This window comes from Boleophthalmus pectinirostris, unplaced genomic scaffold (assembly GCF_026225935.1).
Source record: "Boleophthalmus pectinirostris isolate CB_2022bp ecotype Guang Dong unplaced genomic scaffold, ASM2622593v1 HiC_scaffold_16, whole genome shotgun sequence".
Classification (NCBI taxonomy): domain Eukaryota; kingdom Metazoa; phylum Chordata; class Actinopteri; order Gobiiformes; family Gobiidae; genus Boleophthalmus; species Boleophthalmus pectinirostris.
Window position 1 is genome coordinate 32,507,803 of NW_026571095.1, and position 15,347 is coordinate 32,523,149.

The following is a 15,347-nucleotide window of genomic DNA, read 5'->3' on the forward strand; positions in this document are numbered from 1 at the left end:
TCTTGGTTTTGTCTCAGTCTCGGCCGTTAAAAATCTCGGTCTTGTCTTGGTCTCGGCCTTTAAAAGTCTCGGTCTTGTCTCAGTCTCTGACTTTAAAAGTCTCGGCCTTTAAAAGTCTCGATCTTGTCTCAGTCTCGGCCGTTAAAAATCTCGGTCTTGTCTTGGTCTCGGCCTTTAAAAGTCTCGGTCTTGTCTCAGTCTCGGCCTTTAAAAGTCTCGGTCTTGTCTCATTCTCAGCCTTTAAAAATCTCGGTCTTGTCTCGATCTTGGCCTATAAAAATCTCGGTCTTGGGACCCTGTGGGACCCTGTGGTCTCGGACAGGTCTTTGTCTTGATTAGTGCGGTCTTGACTACAACACTGCTATGATTTAATGTTGAAAATCACATTCTGTTGTGGAAAGACTGCCTTTAATTGTCAGCAGTTCAAATTGCTTGTCACAGCTTTTTCACAAGTAAAAGTGAAAAAGTTCAAATAAAGTTCCTGCTTCACTTCTAGATTGGGTAATTTGAGAAAAATATTTGACTGTGATTTTTCTGACAAGCATTGTGCGATTACATTTGCGATTTGTGTTTTAATAATAATTTAGATTGTGTCAAAGTAGGGTTGTAAAGACATTGTTGGTGGACTAAAGACTTGTCCTTCTGATTGATTAAAACTTGACTAAAAATCTCTCAAAACTTTTACTTTTTAAACTATTATTTCTATGTATCTGACGCACAACTACACCTACACAGGACTTCACTTGAAAACAACCATTTATACCAAAAATGTTCTAGGAAACAGTGTATTTATATGAATGAACTTGTGAATCATGACCTTTTTACATAGAAATCTAGAAAAAAGAAAAAGAAAAACCCCACAAAATCTTCGGCAAACTCACTCACTAACTTCTCCTTTTACGCAATCAGAAAGCAAAATGAGCCTCACATGAGTCTCGGGTTGCCACTTTCAATGCTGAAATTGAATTGGCGTAATCCTAAAAGGACTCGAGCACCCACAGCAAGTCATTAATCTGTGCTAGTGCAGCCTCTGCAGCTCAGGGAGGGAATTCTTGGAGGTTCTGAGCTTCCACATGAGAATCCGTTTATCATTCGTTCATTCGTTTTTCAATATAAAACCAAAAATAAGAAAACAAATAAACGTTATTTGTCTCCAAAACCAAAATGAAAAAACATATAATGATTTTTTTTTTCAGTTTTTGATTTTGTGTTTAAATGAAAAATGGAAAAAATGGATAACGGCCGTTTCCCGTTTATGTGACTTCTCTGACTGCGATGCCGAACTTTTACACTGCATACGGACTGATCCAGGTCCGGGACCAGAGCGGGACCAGAGTGGGACTGAAACTGGGACTGAAACTGGGAAACTGGGACTGAAACTGGGACTGAAACTGGGGCCGGGACCAGAACTGAAACCAGGACCAGACTGTAACTGAGACCGGACCGAGACCAGAACTGAAACCAGGACCAGACTGTAACTGAGACCGGAACGAGACCGAGACCAGGCTGGGATCAGACCGAGACCAGGCGGGGACCAGGCCGGAGGCTCAGAGCCCACGGCAGGGCCAGAGCTCGAAGCTGAGGCTCAGACCCTGCGGAGGCTCGGAGTCAAAGCTCGGAGTCCGCCCTAGTCCCGCTCTGGTCCCGCTTTGGTCCCGATGTGGTTCTGGACCTGGATCAGTCCTGGTTCAGTCTGTATACAGTGCAGAAGTTCGGCATCGCAGTCACGGAAGTCACGGAAGTCACGTAAACGGGAAACGGCCTTTATCCGTTTTTTCCATTCTTCATTTAAACACAAAATCGAAAATTTAAAAAACGAAACGTTATCCCTTTTTTCATTTTGGTTTTGGAGACAAATAATGAAAAAAACTGTTGTTTTTTCATTTTCTTATTTTTGGTTTTATATTGAAAAATGAATGAATGAATGATACACGGATTCATGAGGCCTGAACATAAATAAACTGAGAATGACACAAACTTGGATGTGTCTCTGTCTGCAGGTTAAGACTCTGGTGACGCAGGTTCAGGTGTGAGTGTTTACCTTTTTTAAATTATAAAAGCACCGCTACAAAGTCCCTTTAAATGGTTTTGTTTAAAGTCTCTGTTCATGTTCAAATGTAATCTTAAAACCTGTTTGAAAAGTGAATCATTTGCTATACTTCTTTGGCCTAAATTACGGTCACATCTTGCGAGTGTTTTTTGGTCATGTGAGTTTTTCAGGGTCTGAACACCGTCTCTTCTCTTCTCTGCCTGTGCTGTGTTGCAGATGTGCGGGGCCCTCCTGCTCACCGCTTCTCCTGTGGGCAGATCTCCGACTGTGTTTGGGAGAGACGGTTCTGCGTCCTCACCGACACGCAACTCCTGCTGATCACCAGAGACCAAGAGGTGAGGGACAACACAGCCTCGGCTTTCTGTAGTACTGTATTTTTCGGAGTATAAGTCGCACCAGCCAAAAAATGAGTAATGAAGAAGAAAAAAACATATATAAGTTGCACAACAGGCTGGTAACATCACATATGAACAGTTCTTCAGATAACTTTAACATAAACAAGAGAACAGAACAAGTTTACCAAACTCTCCATCTCACTCCAAATCACTAAATCCATTCAATTCTGCATCCTTGGTGTCACTTCTGTGCAACCTCCGGAGGTAAACAGAGCGACGCTTCCTCTTCTGTGTCGCTGTCGTCAAACTCAGCATCAGTTCTGGTTAGAATTATTCAGGTCTTTCTGAATCCCGACAGGATGGTTTCGGTGTCACTGAAGTCCAGGCTTTGTCCATCCATCCAGTGACTTCAGGAAAGTTTCATGGTGCATCCTCCCGGTTACCATGAAGCTGTGTTCTCCATCCCCGCTTTAAAACAGTCCCTCGCAAGTTTCTCGCTCACTCCAATCTTTCTTTCTGCTGCTCGTTTACTGTTTTTGGCTCCATATTTCACTACTTGCAGCAGGACACATGCAGGAGACATGCGCAGTAGAGCAAAGTGACAGTGGCACAGGAGGAACAGGAGCAGCAGATACTCACACACAAGACTAGAGCCTCTCGCCACTGTCCAGGATGAAAGTTTTAATATATAAGTCGCAGACCATGAAAAATGTGTGACTTATAGTCTGAAAAATACGGTACCTGCTTTAAACTGCTTTACATTAATGTTATCTGGGGCTGCCCATCTGTGCCATCAAACTCTGTGACCAATCCTCCTACAGACAGAACGTTTTTAGCAGTGTCTTGCATAGAGACAGAACAATAAGACTGACAGAAACGAGGCTGCCAATCCACTTCCACACCACTTTCATACGAGGCAAGTGTCTTGCCTAAGAACACTGCAACAGTTTTGTGACACTATTGCACCTGGAATTCCCAGTGGTCTCCCATCCCAGTCCAGACCAGGCCCAGCCCTGCTTAACTTCTGAGATCTGAGGAGATCAGGCTTTGACAAGGAAGATTGGCACAATGTCTCAAAGAGTGTGTGGAGAGGATTTGGGTCTACAGCTCGATAATAGACCATACAGACATCTGCCAGAAGCTCCTGCTGATGTTCTACCAGGCAGTTATCTCCAGTGTCCCCTTCAACTCTTTGGTCTGCTGGGGAGGAAGCCACAAGAAGAAGGAAAAGCTGTGTGGTTGGATAATTTGGTGGATCTGTAGTGGAGCAGCGCTTGACTCACTCACATCTGCGGCTGAGAAGAGGCTCCTAAACAAACTCCTGTCCATCCTGGAGAACCCCCAGCCCCCCCTGCACATCATCATCACCGGACAGGGAGCACCTTTGGGGACAGGATGTTGTCCCTGTCCTGCTCCACGGACACACTCTGGAAGTCGTTTGCTTCACATTCCAAACAACTATTCAACTCATCTCTATAAACTGAATTCCTGCTGTACTATCATTATTATTTTGTATCATTGTTGCTGCTGAAAAATGAAATTCCTTCGCGCATTTATCTTTCTATCTGTCTGATCTTTTTTCCTAAATGTAATGTGGTCCATGTGTGTCGTCCCAGGCGCCTGGAGAGTCCCGGGACGCCTCAACAGACTCGGCAAAAGCTCGCAGTTTACGCCGGACCGTCAGCGTCCCGTCAGAGGGGCACTTCCCGGAGCTGCAGGCAGAGGGCGTACTCGGTAAGAACCACTCACAGATCATCTACGTCCATATTATCAATTATTCAGTGCCGTCTGTGTTGATAATACGGACAGTCGGGGTGGGAGAGGCACAATATCCACAAGATGAAACGTGAGATTGGACCCACGGAAATGAGACAAAGGAGAGAAAGTGTACAGTCCAGTTCATAAGTCTACGGTCACCATTTCTATATGGACTTGAACCAGCACTGAACCAGGACTAAACCAGGACTGAAACCAGGTCTAAACCAGGATAAACTAGAGCTGAACCAGAGCTGAACCAGAGCTGAACCAGAGCTGAACCAGGACCTAAAGCAGGACTAAACCAGGACTGAACCAGAATAAACTAGAACTGAACCAGGTCTAATCCAGAATAAACTAGAACTGAACCAGGTCTAATCCAGGATAAACTAGAGCTGAACCAGAGCTGAACCAGAGCTGAACCAGAGCTGAACCAGGACCGAACCAGGACCTAAAGCAGGACTAAACCAGGACTGAACCAGGACTGAACCAGGACTGAACCAGAGCTGAACCAGAGCTGAACCAGAGCTGAACCAGAGCTGAACCAGAGCTGAACCAGGTCTAAACCAGGACTAAACCAGGACTAAACCAGGACTAATCTCGGAGTAGAATTTGGAATCTAGGAGCGCCCCTGAAAGAACCCCGAGCAGGGTGTCCAGAAAGCGCGATCGGGCGTCGGCTGCGTGGAGTTCTGCGTCGGTCCTTTCTCCCGTGGTCACACGACGGTCTTCGTGGGCGCACCTCCGCTGTTTCACCGCTGCTGATATCGCGGTGATTTTAGCAAATTTGTATAAAGAAAAACAAAAAACCCACCACTTCAATCCATCTTAAAAAAGCAGTAAGAGTAAAATATTAACATTTATATTCACATTTTTTTTCCTGTAATGCCACATTACTGCGGTACAGCAAAAGCAACGTATTACAGTACTCTGTTACTTTTATAACGCATTACTCCCAAGACTGACTGCGACATACCACCACATTTTAGAAGTCCTAAGCCAGGCATGTCCAAACTATGGCCCATGGGCCAAATGCGGCCCTCAGACAAATTTTTCTTGGCCCTTAAATTTCCAGGTGAACTGGCCCAAATTACCTTGCATCAATTAAATATTAACTTTTTACTTCAAGTTTTTTGAAAATCTATGTTGATAAAACCAATATTTAATATTTAGTGTGTGGTTTTAAGGATCTTAGCATGAATAAAAGGTTGTTCTAACGTGTGAAACATGCACATATTTCAATTATTCACTGTATTCAGCACCAGTCTACGGCCCCCGATCGGCCCTCTGCTTTGTCTTTGTTTAGACATGTGGCCCTTGATGAAAAAAGTTTGGACACCCCTGTCCTAAGCGCTCTAGTGGTGGTTAAAAGTGTGCCCTTTTTGAACAGACTGAGTGACTAAGCGTTATATGGCTGTATTTTTACACAAACCTGTAACATATTATTGTACATCCCAGATAAATACAAGTGAAAAGTCAGTGTGTGATCTTATCTTCAAGTTAAGATAAATGTTTTAATATGGAGTTTAAAAGCTAAATATCAATTATCGGCCACAGCAGCAGGCCAAATATCGGTATCGGTTAAAAACGTGTATCAGCCCATCCCTAGTGAACGTTATAACTTGTGTTCTCCTCGCGTTTCACTGTCAGACACTGGACTATTGTTCAGGTATTGTTGCTTTTGGGCTCCCGCCAATCTCACTTCTGAAGGTGTTGCTGCACTTATCTCCTACTTAGTCATATTTTCCACAGGACAGGAAGCCGGCAGGGAAAGCGCGCGCTCTGATTGGCTGCAGTGTTCCTGTCTCGCTGCAGGGCTCAGGTTAATGTTAGGGATTGGCTGGGGGACGTGGTTGAGGTTAGAGAGAAGGGCTGGACTGGCCAATCAGAAAAGACACAGGCAGTCACGAACGAGCCAATCAGACGCTGCTTCCCCGACAAAAACACACTCAGGGCCTGGACTCTAACAGCCACAGCTCTGTTTGTCTGCTGTAGTGCAGTGAAAGTCTGTCATTCTTTAATCACAAATATGCAGATTATAAAATACACGAGTCCAAGAGCCAGTGTTTGGGGAGTAACAGATTACATGTACCAGAGTTATGTAATCAGAGTACAAATTATGAGTAACTGTATTCGGTTACAGTTACTGTTTCAGTGAGTGGTAATTGGATTACAGTTACTTTGTTGAAATAAATGGATTACACAGAGGTATTTTCACATTTTGGGCTATATCCCTTTTTTTTTTTTTTTTTTTTTCGGTAATTCCACTCATTGCCGGACACTAAACCAGGTCTAAACCAGGTCTAAACCAGGACTAAAACCAGGTCTAAACTAGGTCTAAACTAGGTCTAAACCAGGTCTAAACTAGGTCTAAAACCAGGTCTAAACTAGGTCTAAACCAGGACTAAAACCAGGTCTAAACTAGGTCTAAAACCAGGTCTAAACTAGGTCTAAACCAGGACTAAAACCAGGTCTAAACTAGGTCTAAACCAGGACTAAAACCAGGTCTAAACCAGGTCTAAACCAGGTCTAAAACCAGGTCTCAAACCAGGTCTCAAACCAGGTCTCAAACCAGGTCTAAACCAGGACTAAACCAGGGCTAAAACCAGGTATAAACTATGTCTCAAACAGGATTTAACAGGACTAAATCATGCTGTGTGGACGTGTCTCCTCCTTTTCTATCAATAATATTTTTAATTTGGTTAACTAAAGTCTGGGCTTTTTATTTTCTTTTAGCAGAAAAAACATCTTATGTTACGATATCCTGGTCTTTGCTTCTCTACAGCGAATCAAGTAATCCAAAGTATTCAGATTACGTTACTCACCTTAAGTGATTTAATGGATTATGTTACAAACTACATTTTGGTGTATGTAATCTGTAATCTGTAGGGGAATACACTTTAAAAGTCACCTTCCCAACACTACCAATAGCCCACGCCTTTATTATTCAGCTAAGAATATTTACTTGGTCCTCGAAGGGTTGACCAGGTTTTATATTCATCCTGTGTGTCTGTGTGTCTTTTCGCCCGCGATAATTCCACCATTTATGGACCGATTGTCACCAAATTTAGTACGTGGGTCAAGCCCCCGTGTCCGATGCCACAAAAAAAAAAGTTTGGTGACTATCCAAGGTCATTTGAGATCACGCTATTATAAAAGGATAAGGGCAATTTCGGCAATTTCTGAACCGTCTGCGGGCTAAAATATTCACCCAATCATCACACAAGTTGGCACACACATAACCGGTAATAAAAATTAAATTTTTATGTAATTTTAATTACATAAAAATGTAATTAATATTTGTGCTAAAACCAGTGAACAGTGGGGCCCATGCATTGCCTTACAACACCAGCAGATGGAGCTGCTGGACAGTGTTATTAGCAGACTGTTGTCATGCCTGCAAACTGTGAGAGTGGAGTAAAAGTAGTGATTTATTTTTATTGCAAATGCGCTTTTTAATGCGGAGTGTCGCGTTAGTCTGATGTAATTTGCTGCATCCAACTCCTATCCAGTATTTCATTTCGTATCATATGTTAAAATAATCTTCCGTGATTTGTTGTAAAGGTGTCAAACTGTTACTAAAAGTGCAGCTCTTTTCACTCCACATGAGCTGCTGAGTGTTGTTGGTTTTACCGCGGACACTCATGCGCACTAATCTGTAGTTGTTTCGTCTCGGGTGCGTTCAGCTCCGGCGGCTCAGGCTCAGACACGCTGCACTCCGGTGACCCGTGGGCGTAGCTCTGATAAGTTAAACAGCTGAACCTGCTCGTGTTGTAATGTTTACGCGCCGTGTTTGAGGTGACGCTCGTGTTGTGCACGCGGAAGTGGAAGCGGTGCCGGGGGTGTGTCGCGCCGCGTCGCGCCCGTGCCGCGTCTGCGCCGCGCCGTGATGCGTCGTAGCGCGTAGTGGCTGGCACAGGACATGTCCCGCGAGTGGACACATGGACTTTTCAGGTGAGTTGACCCGCGGTGGTGGACTGTGGGTGTCGATCGGGGGGGGGGCATACTGGGCTGGGCTGGTGCGTGCGTGGGCGCGTCAAACGTGTACTAAAGTTCCAAAGTGTCGAAACGCCTCTTTGAAGCGATTATCGCGTTATAAACAAGTCATTTAACTTCATTACCAGGTGTCGCACGTGGTAAGCTATTGTCATTGATGTTTGGTTTATGAAACAGATAATATGTCAAGAATGCAGGTGTTAAATTGCCTCACTTTGTCGGGTTTTTTTTGCACATTTTACGGTGTGATTGGGTGAATACAGCGGGGTAGGGGACCTCGTACAGTAGAAGCACTGGTGTTTAACTCTCTTAAGCAGTGTGTCTTGAGAAATGATGTTCATGTTGTTGTTATTTTTGAGAAGCACTTTAATCCTAATGTTATGTTGGGGCGTCTATACTAACAAAACACATATGTCGTAATAATATGTGGTGAGTTCTCTTGCCTCATAGCGCAAACACCTCAGGCTTGACTCAGAATGTTTTCCCATCGCAGAAAAATGCTGTCTGTAAAGTTTTAACTAATGCTGAAACCGTCGCTCGACTCGACTGAGCATCCGGTGAAAGTGTGAAGCTCGTCAGGAGAACAGGAGAAGTGAAGTGAAGTTTGTGTTCTCGGAGAATTCAGAATCAGATCAAATCTAAATACAATGTGACCTTGAATGAAATCTGTGCCGCTGCTATTTCTGCTCCTCTGGCCCACATTCTGTCTCACACACCGGCCTGAGACCAGAGCCTAGAGCAAACGACGAGACAGAGGGATAGAAGGATAGAAGACAGAGGGACAGAGGGACAGAGGGAGAGAGTCTGTCCACTCCTCCAGAGGGACAGAGGAAAGACAGAATTAGAGGACTGGATTAGAGGACAGGGTTAGAGGACAGGTGCGAAGGCCACTTTCCTTTCACCCCCTCAGACGAAAGTAGTGTGGACAGGGGGTCAGAGGACAGTCGTGAGGACGGTCGGTCAGTGGACAGCCATGAGGACAGGGGTCAGAGGACAGTCGTGTGAACGGGGGATCAGAGGACAGGGGTGAGGACAGGGTCAGGTGTGTAGAGCTTGTACATTGTTGTGGTGACTCAACACATTCCTTTCACATGAATGTGGTCTCTGGGCCGGTCCCTGCTCTGGTCTCTCCTCTGGTTCCTGCTCTGGTCCCTGCTCTGGCCTCTGCTCTGGTCTCTCCTCTGGTCCCTGCTCTGGTCTCTGCTCTGGTCTCTGCTCTGGCCTCTGCTCTGGCCTCTGCTCTGGCCTCTGCTCTGGCCTCTGCTCTGGTCTCTGCTCTGGTCTCTCCTCTGGTCCCTGCTCTGGTCTCTCCTCTGGTCTCTGCTCTGGTCTCTCCTCTGGTCTCTGCTCTGGCCTCTGCTCTGGCCTCTGCTCTGGCCTCTGCTCTGGTCCTCTGCTCTGGTCTCTCCTGCTGGTCCCTGCTCTGGCCTCTGCTCTGGTCTCTGCTCTGGTCTCTCCTCTGGTCTCTGCTCTGGCCTCTGCTCTGGCCTCTGCTCTGGCCTCTGCTCTGGCTCTGCTCTGCTCTGCTCTGGTCTCTCTCTCTGGTCTGCTCTGGTCTCTCCTCTGGTCTCTGCTCTGCCTCTGCTCTGGCCTCTGCTCTGGTCTCTGCTCTGGTCTCTCCTCTGGCCTCTGCTCTGGCCTCTCTCTGATCCCTGCTCTGTTCTCTGCTCTGGTCTCTGCTCTGGTCTCTGCTCTGATCCCTGCTCTGGCCTCTGCTCTGGTCTCTGCTCTGGTCTCTGGTCTCTGCACTGGTCTCTGCTCTGCTCTGCTCTGCCTCTGCTCTGGCCTCTGCTCTGGCCTCTGCTCTGGCCTCTGCTCTGGCCTCTGCTCTGGCTCTGCTCTGGTCTCTGCTCTGCTCTCTGCTCTGGTCTGCTCTGGCTCTGCTCTGCTCTCTGCTCTGGTCTCTCTGCTCTGGTCTCTCTCTGCTCTCTGGCCTCTGCTCTGGTCTCTGCTCTGCTCTCCTCTGGCCTCTGCTCTGGTCTCTGCTCTGGTCTCTGCTCTGGTCTCTCCTCTGATCCCTGCTCTGGCCTCTGCTCTGGTCTCTGCTCTGTCTCTGCACTGGTCTCTGCTCTGGTCTCTGCTCTGGTCTCTGCTCTGGCCTCTGCTCTGGCCTCTGCTCTGGCCTCTGCTCTGGCCTCTGCTCTGGTCTCTGCTCTGGTCTCTGGCTCTGCTCTGCTCCCTCTGCTCTGGCTCTCTGCTCTGCCTCTGCTCTGGTCTCTGCTCTGTCCCTGCTCTGGTCTCTCTCTGGCCTCTCTCTGGCCTCTGCTCTGGCCTCTGCTCTGGCCTCTGCTCTGCCCTCTGCTCTGGTCTCTGCTCTGGTCCTCCTTTGGTCCCTGCTCTGGTCCTGCTCCGTGTCTGGCACCCGCTCTTTCATTCACCCACTTCCTGTAAACAATGAAAGCCCCACCCCTCTCCTTCAGAATAAACAGGATACTTCTAAAGTCAGGGCATGTCGGCATTCCGTGAAACTAATCCACGTCTTCATTGTGTCAGACAAAGCATCGGATACTGGTCTATCTGCCCCGTGTTTGTGTCTGCTGCCTGTCTGCTGCCTGTCTGCTGTGTGTGCTTCTCTGTGTGTCTTTGTGTGTGTTTGTTCTCGCCGAGTTGGCACAAGTCGGGACTGGGACACTGCAGCTGGACTATGGCCCCTCGGTGGTGCCAGTAGAAGAAATTGTACACTTTTGTTGAAAAAAAACTACAGTATTATTGCTTTTGTGCTGTTGTTATTAGGGCCCGACCGATATGAAGTTTTCTGCGGCGATATAATACCAATATGGATGTAACAATAACCAAAATATAATGATATCGTATCGTCAAAGTTCTCACAATAACATCGTGGAACATCAAAACATATCGAATTACAAGTCTGTTTGCTTAAATTAAAAATTATGGTGCAACAAAAGACAGAGGGAACTACATAGACCATGATCCTTTACTCCATTTCGGTATAAATACAAGAAGAATTAACAGTTCTAAGCAATTTTAAGTCTTCGTTCTTTGGATTAAGTCTTGTCAAGGCAAGTAAAAAGTTGCATATCAACAATTTTAGTTGTTTAGCCTCCACAAAATGTCACAATAAATATCGTACCGTGAGATGTATATCGTGAAAATATCGTACCGAGAGATTTGGATATCGTTTCATCCCTAATCGTGAGCCTCCCCACCATATCATGAGCTTTCCCTAGCCTGATTCATCAGCCGGTTTTACTTCATTTCACTTCGTATAGACCGTCTGACCTTAGATTTCCTTCGCTCGACGGTAAGCAGGTACTTTTTTATCATTTAACCAATTGCTGCTATTTGTTCGTGACGTATGTAATGGAATAGGACAATTACGTCTTTCCTCTTGATAAAATTCACCTCTTTATTCCGACTTTAAATCCTCGATCTCAAGAAATGTTGACAACACAGAATATATGACTCTGCGCTGGTTGGCTGGTGCCCGAATTTGCACTTACGGGGTTTTTGCCAACCGTCTAGTGTATTCTGATTCCTGACATAGTCGCTGGAGAGACATGAAATTGAGCGGAGGCACTAGGTAGCACCAGTCTGACTAAGCTTTCCCACGATATCACAATAAATATCGTACCGTGAGGTTCATACCGTGATGATATCGTATTGTGAGACTTAGATATTGTTGCACCCCCAGATACCAATAGACGGGGAGTTGGAGCTGCCGATTGCCGATATAATTGTCGATATATGTATATTTAGTGATGTAAAAATTCACTGTAAATCTTCAGCTGATGATAAAATTTAGGCCTGACTCTGCTGGATTTTAAATTGGGTTTATTTACACTACATTTATTGTTATTTTGCCTCTTTACAGTCATATTTAAAGACAGTAGGTTGGCCTAATGGCAGTTTTCATCACATTCTAGCCCATGAAGAAAGTGCCGTAAATAAACTACTGCTATTAACTTTTAGTGGTAAATGCATGTGCACCGCGGTAATTCATCATATGCAAAAATTTGGACAATTCACACCTCTATTCACAGCTCATTTACATATCAGTGCAGGTCCAGTAATGTATATACAGCCACTATAGTCACTTCACAGTCGGCCAATGTAAGAAAAAACAGGCTGTTTATGTGTGGGAGCTCACAGTTGCTAATCTCTAACCAATGAGAAATAACAAGCGACAAAACCGACAGATTTGCGACCCTCACCCCTGACACAGGCTCCTCTCAGATCACAAGTCTTCACAAATAAAAGTCCTTTTAATCCAGACTCAAAACGATCGTCCGTAAAAAGAATATAATCCAGCATGTTGACAGCAGCTGCGTCTGTGCTCCGTAGGACTGTCCTCTCTTCTCCGATTCGCACTTTTATAAAAACAGCAGTAGTTTTGTTTCTAGCCCAAACTACGCCGAAGTTCACATTTATTTATAGTCAGTATCGTGGATCAGACACAAGAGCGTTAAAAGCAATATACAATAGCACTTGACTCAGGGGCGTCACACACAGACAAATGACTCCACAGATAAATACTGATGCGGAGCCACATGTGAGGACATTTTTCTGTCTGTAAATTTGATTAAATGGACGTAATATAGAGAGTCTAAGCTTTATAACGAGGTATAACATGCCCACGTGGACTATCAGCAAGATTTAGGCCGATCGCCGATATGTCTCCAAGTGCCCATATCGACTGAGAACATCGGCCGACCTAGATGTTATCATATTCCACAAGATTTAGACAGTGTTGAGAAGGTTACTTTTAAAATGTATTCCCCTACGGATTACAGATTACATATCCCAAAATGTAGTTTGTAACAGAATCCATTAAATTACTTAGGGTGAGTAATGTAATCTGAATACTTTGGATTACTTGATATTGTCATGCTTTTTTTTTTTTAAACTACATGAATGTAGCAAACACATCCTGAAAATTCATGTTTGTTCTCTTCAAATTGTCTGTTGAGCCCAAGTCTCCATGAACAGACTTTTGTTTACTGTAGAGAAGAAAAGACCAGGAAATCTTAACATAAGAAGTTTTGTCTGATAAAAGAAAATAAAAAGCCCAGTCGTTTCTTAACCATATTAAAAATATTATTGATAGAGAAATGTTTTCTATATGAGATCACTGCTGCTTTAAATTATGTCCACCCTACAGTTAGTGTCATATTATTTATAAAAAATAAAATTAAAAAAATCACTTTCTGTACAAACATAAAGGCACCAGTACAGTAAAAATCAGTAATATTTTATGTTTTTTACTCAAAATGATGCTCAATCAGATTTTTAACGACGATTATTAATGACCTCGTCCACTGTGTGACTGACGCCACCAACGTTAACATGACGTTTACATTGCTCTTATTGCGCATGTTCTGTGTGGGTTTCCAGCAATGAGTGGAATTACCATAGAAAAAAACAAAAAAAATGGATATATAAGGGCGGCAGTAGCTCAGTTGGTAGAGCATTTGCCCACTAATCTGATGGTTGGTGGTTCGAATCCAGTTCTCAACATAAACATCACAGGTTGAGCGGTCAGACCCACTGACCCACAGGTTGGCTGGTGTGATTCCAGCTCCCACAGATGAATGCTGTTGTTGTGTCCTTGGGCAAGACACTTAACCCACCTTGCCCACAGTGTCTGCGTACACTGGTGTGTGAATGGGTGAGTGGTTCCTTGTTGTAAAGCGCTTTGAGTGTCTTGAAGGTGGAAAAGCGCTATAGAAAAATGTGACCATTTACCATATAACCCAAAATGTGAAAACAAGAATATACCACCGTGTAATCCATTTATATCAACAAAGTAACTGTAATCCAGTTACCACTCACTGAAACAGTAACTGTAACTGAATACAGTTACTCATAATTTGTACTCTGATTACGTAACTCTGGTACATGTAATCTGTTACTCCCCAACACTGGATTTAGATCAGTTCATTTGGGGACTGCAATTGTGATTAATAGGGATGCAACAGTAACTGAAATATCAAAAGTCTCACAAAAATATTGTGGGCTGTCACAATATATCGAATTACAAGTTCCTTTGCTCAAATGGATGGTTTTACAGTCGCAACAGCTTATAAACATCGGAAACTACATATCCCATGATTCATTTCAGCGCAGACAACACGAATAAGTATGTTTTTTACTTGAATTCTTGGGATTATGATGGAAATAATTCACACCAAAATCTTATCAAGGTATTTTAAAAGCAAAAAAGTGTCCCATCTACAATTATATTAACTTCTTCAAAAAATCACAATAAATATCGTACCATGAGATTTGGATATCGTCACATCCCTAGTACTTGTTTTTCGATACTTGTTTTGACAACTCAGACAATATACTTGACGCTCTAATTTTGCGTATATTTTTAGAACAAGAATTGTGATACTTTTCATTTTTGAATAAACCCGTCTCTAGTCTGAGGTGTCGTTTATCCCAGTTTCTCTTTAGTCTGTGGTGTAGGTGCAGGGAGGGGGGGGGTGATGATGCGGCGCTGTACGGAGGAGAGAAGAAGAGGAACAGGAAGAAGAGGAGGAGAGTGAGTGAGAGCGAGAGAGGGAGAGAGGGGGCTGCTGCAGACTGCACACTGCGGACACGGCTCTGCACTCGGCACACACATGGCCCCGCTCGGCCCGGGACAGAGGCACACCCGTCCACACGCGCGCGCACACACCGCCGCCAGCAGCAGCCGCCGCAGCCGCCGCCGCGTGATTGGCCCAGCGACGCGCCATGGGGAACAGCTGCGACCGAGGTAAAAGTGTGCGTCATGTGACCTGCCGCCATCATGGCCGCTTCAAACTTTGGCTCAAACAAACGCGGCCACAGGCTCCACCCCCCCCATCCCCACCCCCCCGCGCCCTGGCCACAGAGGACCGGTGTGGGATGTCTGCTGTACTGTACGGTGTAGAGATGTTTCCGTGTTATCCGGAGAAGACGATTGACTCAAAAAAAAAACATTTCTCATACTTCTGTACTATGATAAACTGATTTTTTTGTCTTTTTTTAGGTCATTCCAGGTTAAAATTTACCTCAAAAATATCTGGACTTGTGTTGTCATTACACAGATTTTGCTTTGAAATCCAGTCCGTGTAACTTGACCCCAACTTTTTTCTTGTTCATTTACGACACCGTGCGGAACTTTCTTGAGGTGGCACGTCGCCCGCGCGTTTCCATGGTGATAGAAAGTTTAAAACCGTACGGGACATTATCTGTAGACGTAAACAGGTTTACGTCGTGCTGTGGAAA

At 44.8% G+C, this 15,347-nt stretch overlaps 1 protein-coding gene across 3 annotated transcripts in view; it reads left to right on the forward strand.

Annotated features, from left to right (window-relative positions):
* rasal2 (RAS protein activator like 2) overlaps window positions 1–15,347 on the forward strand; it is a 67,125-nt gene that overhangs the window by 17,862 nt on the left and 33,916 nt on the right. For 2 of the 3 annotated variants that reach the window (XM_055151446.1, XM_055151445.1), the window contains exons 2-3: window positions 2,267–2,385; window positions 4,002–4,119. In XM_055151446.1, coding sequence (XP_055007421.1) covers window positions 2,267–2,385; window positions 4,002–4,119 — 237 coding nt within the window. Of the gene's footprint in view, window positions 1–2,266; window positions 2,386–4,001; window positions 4,120–7,948; window positions 8,094–15,347 lie in introns of those variants that run through there. The other variant, XM_055151447.1, reaches the window with a different exon arrangement.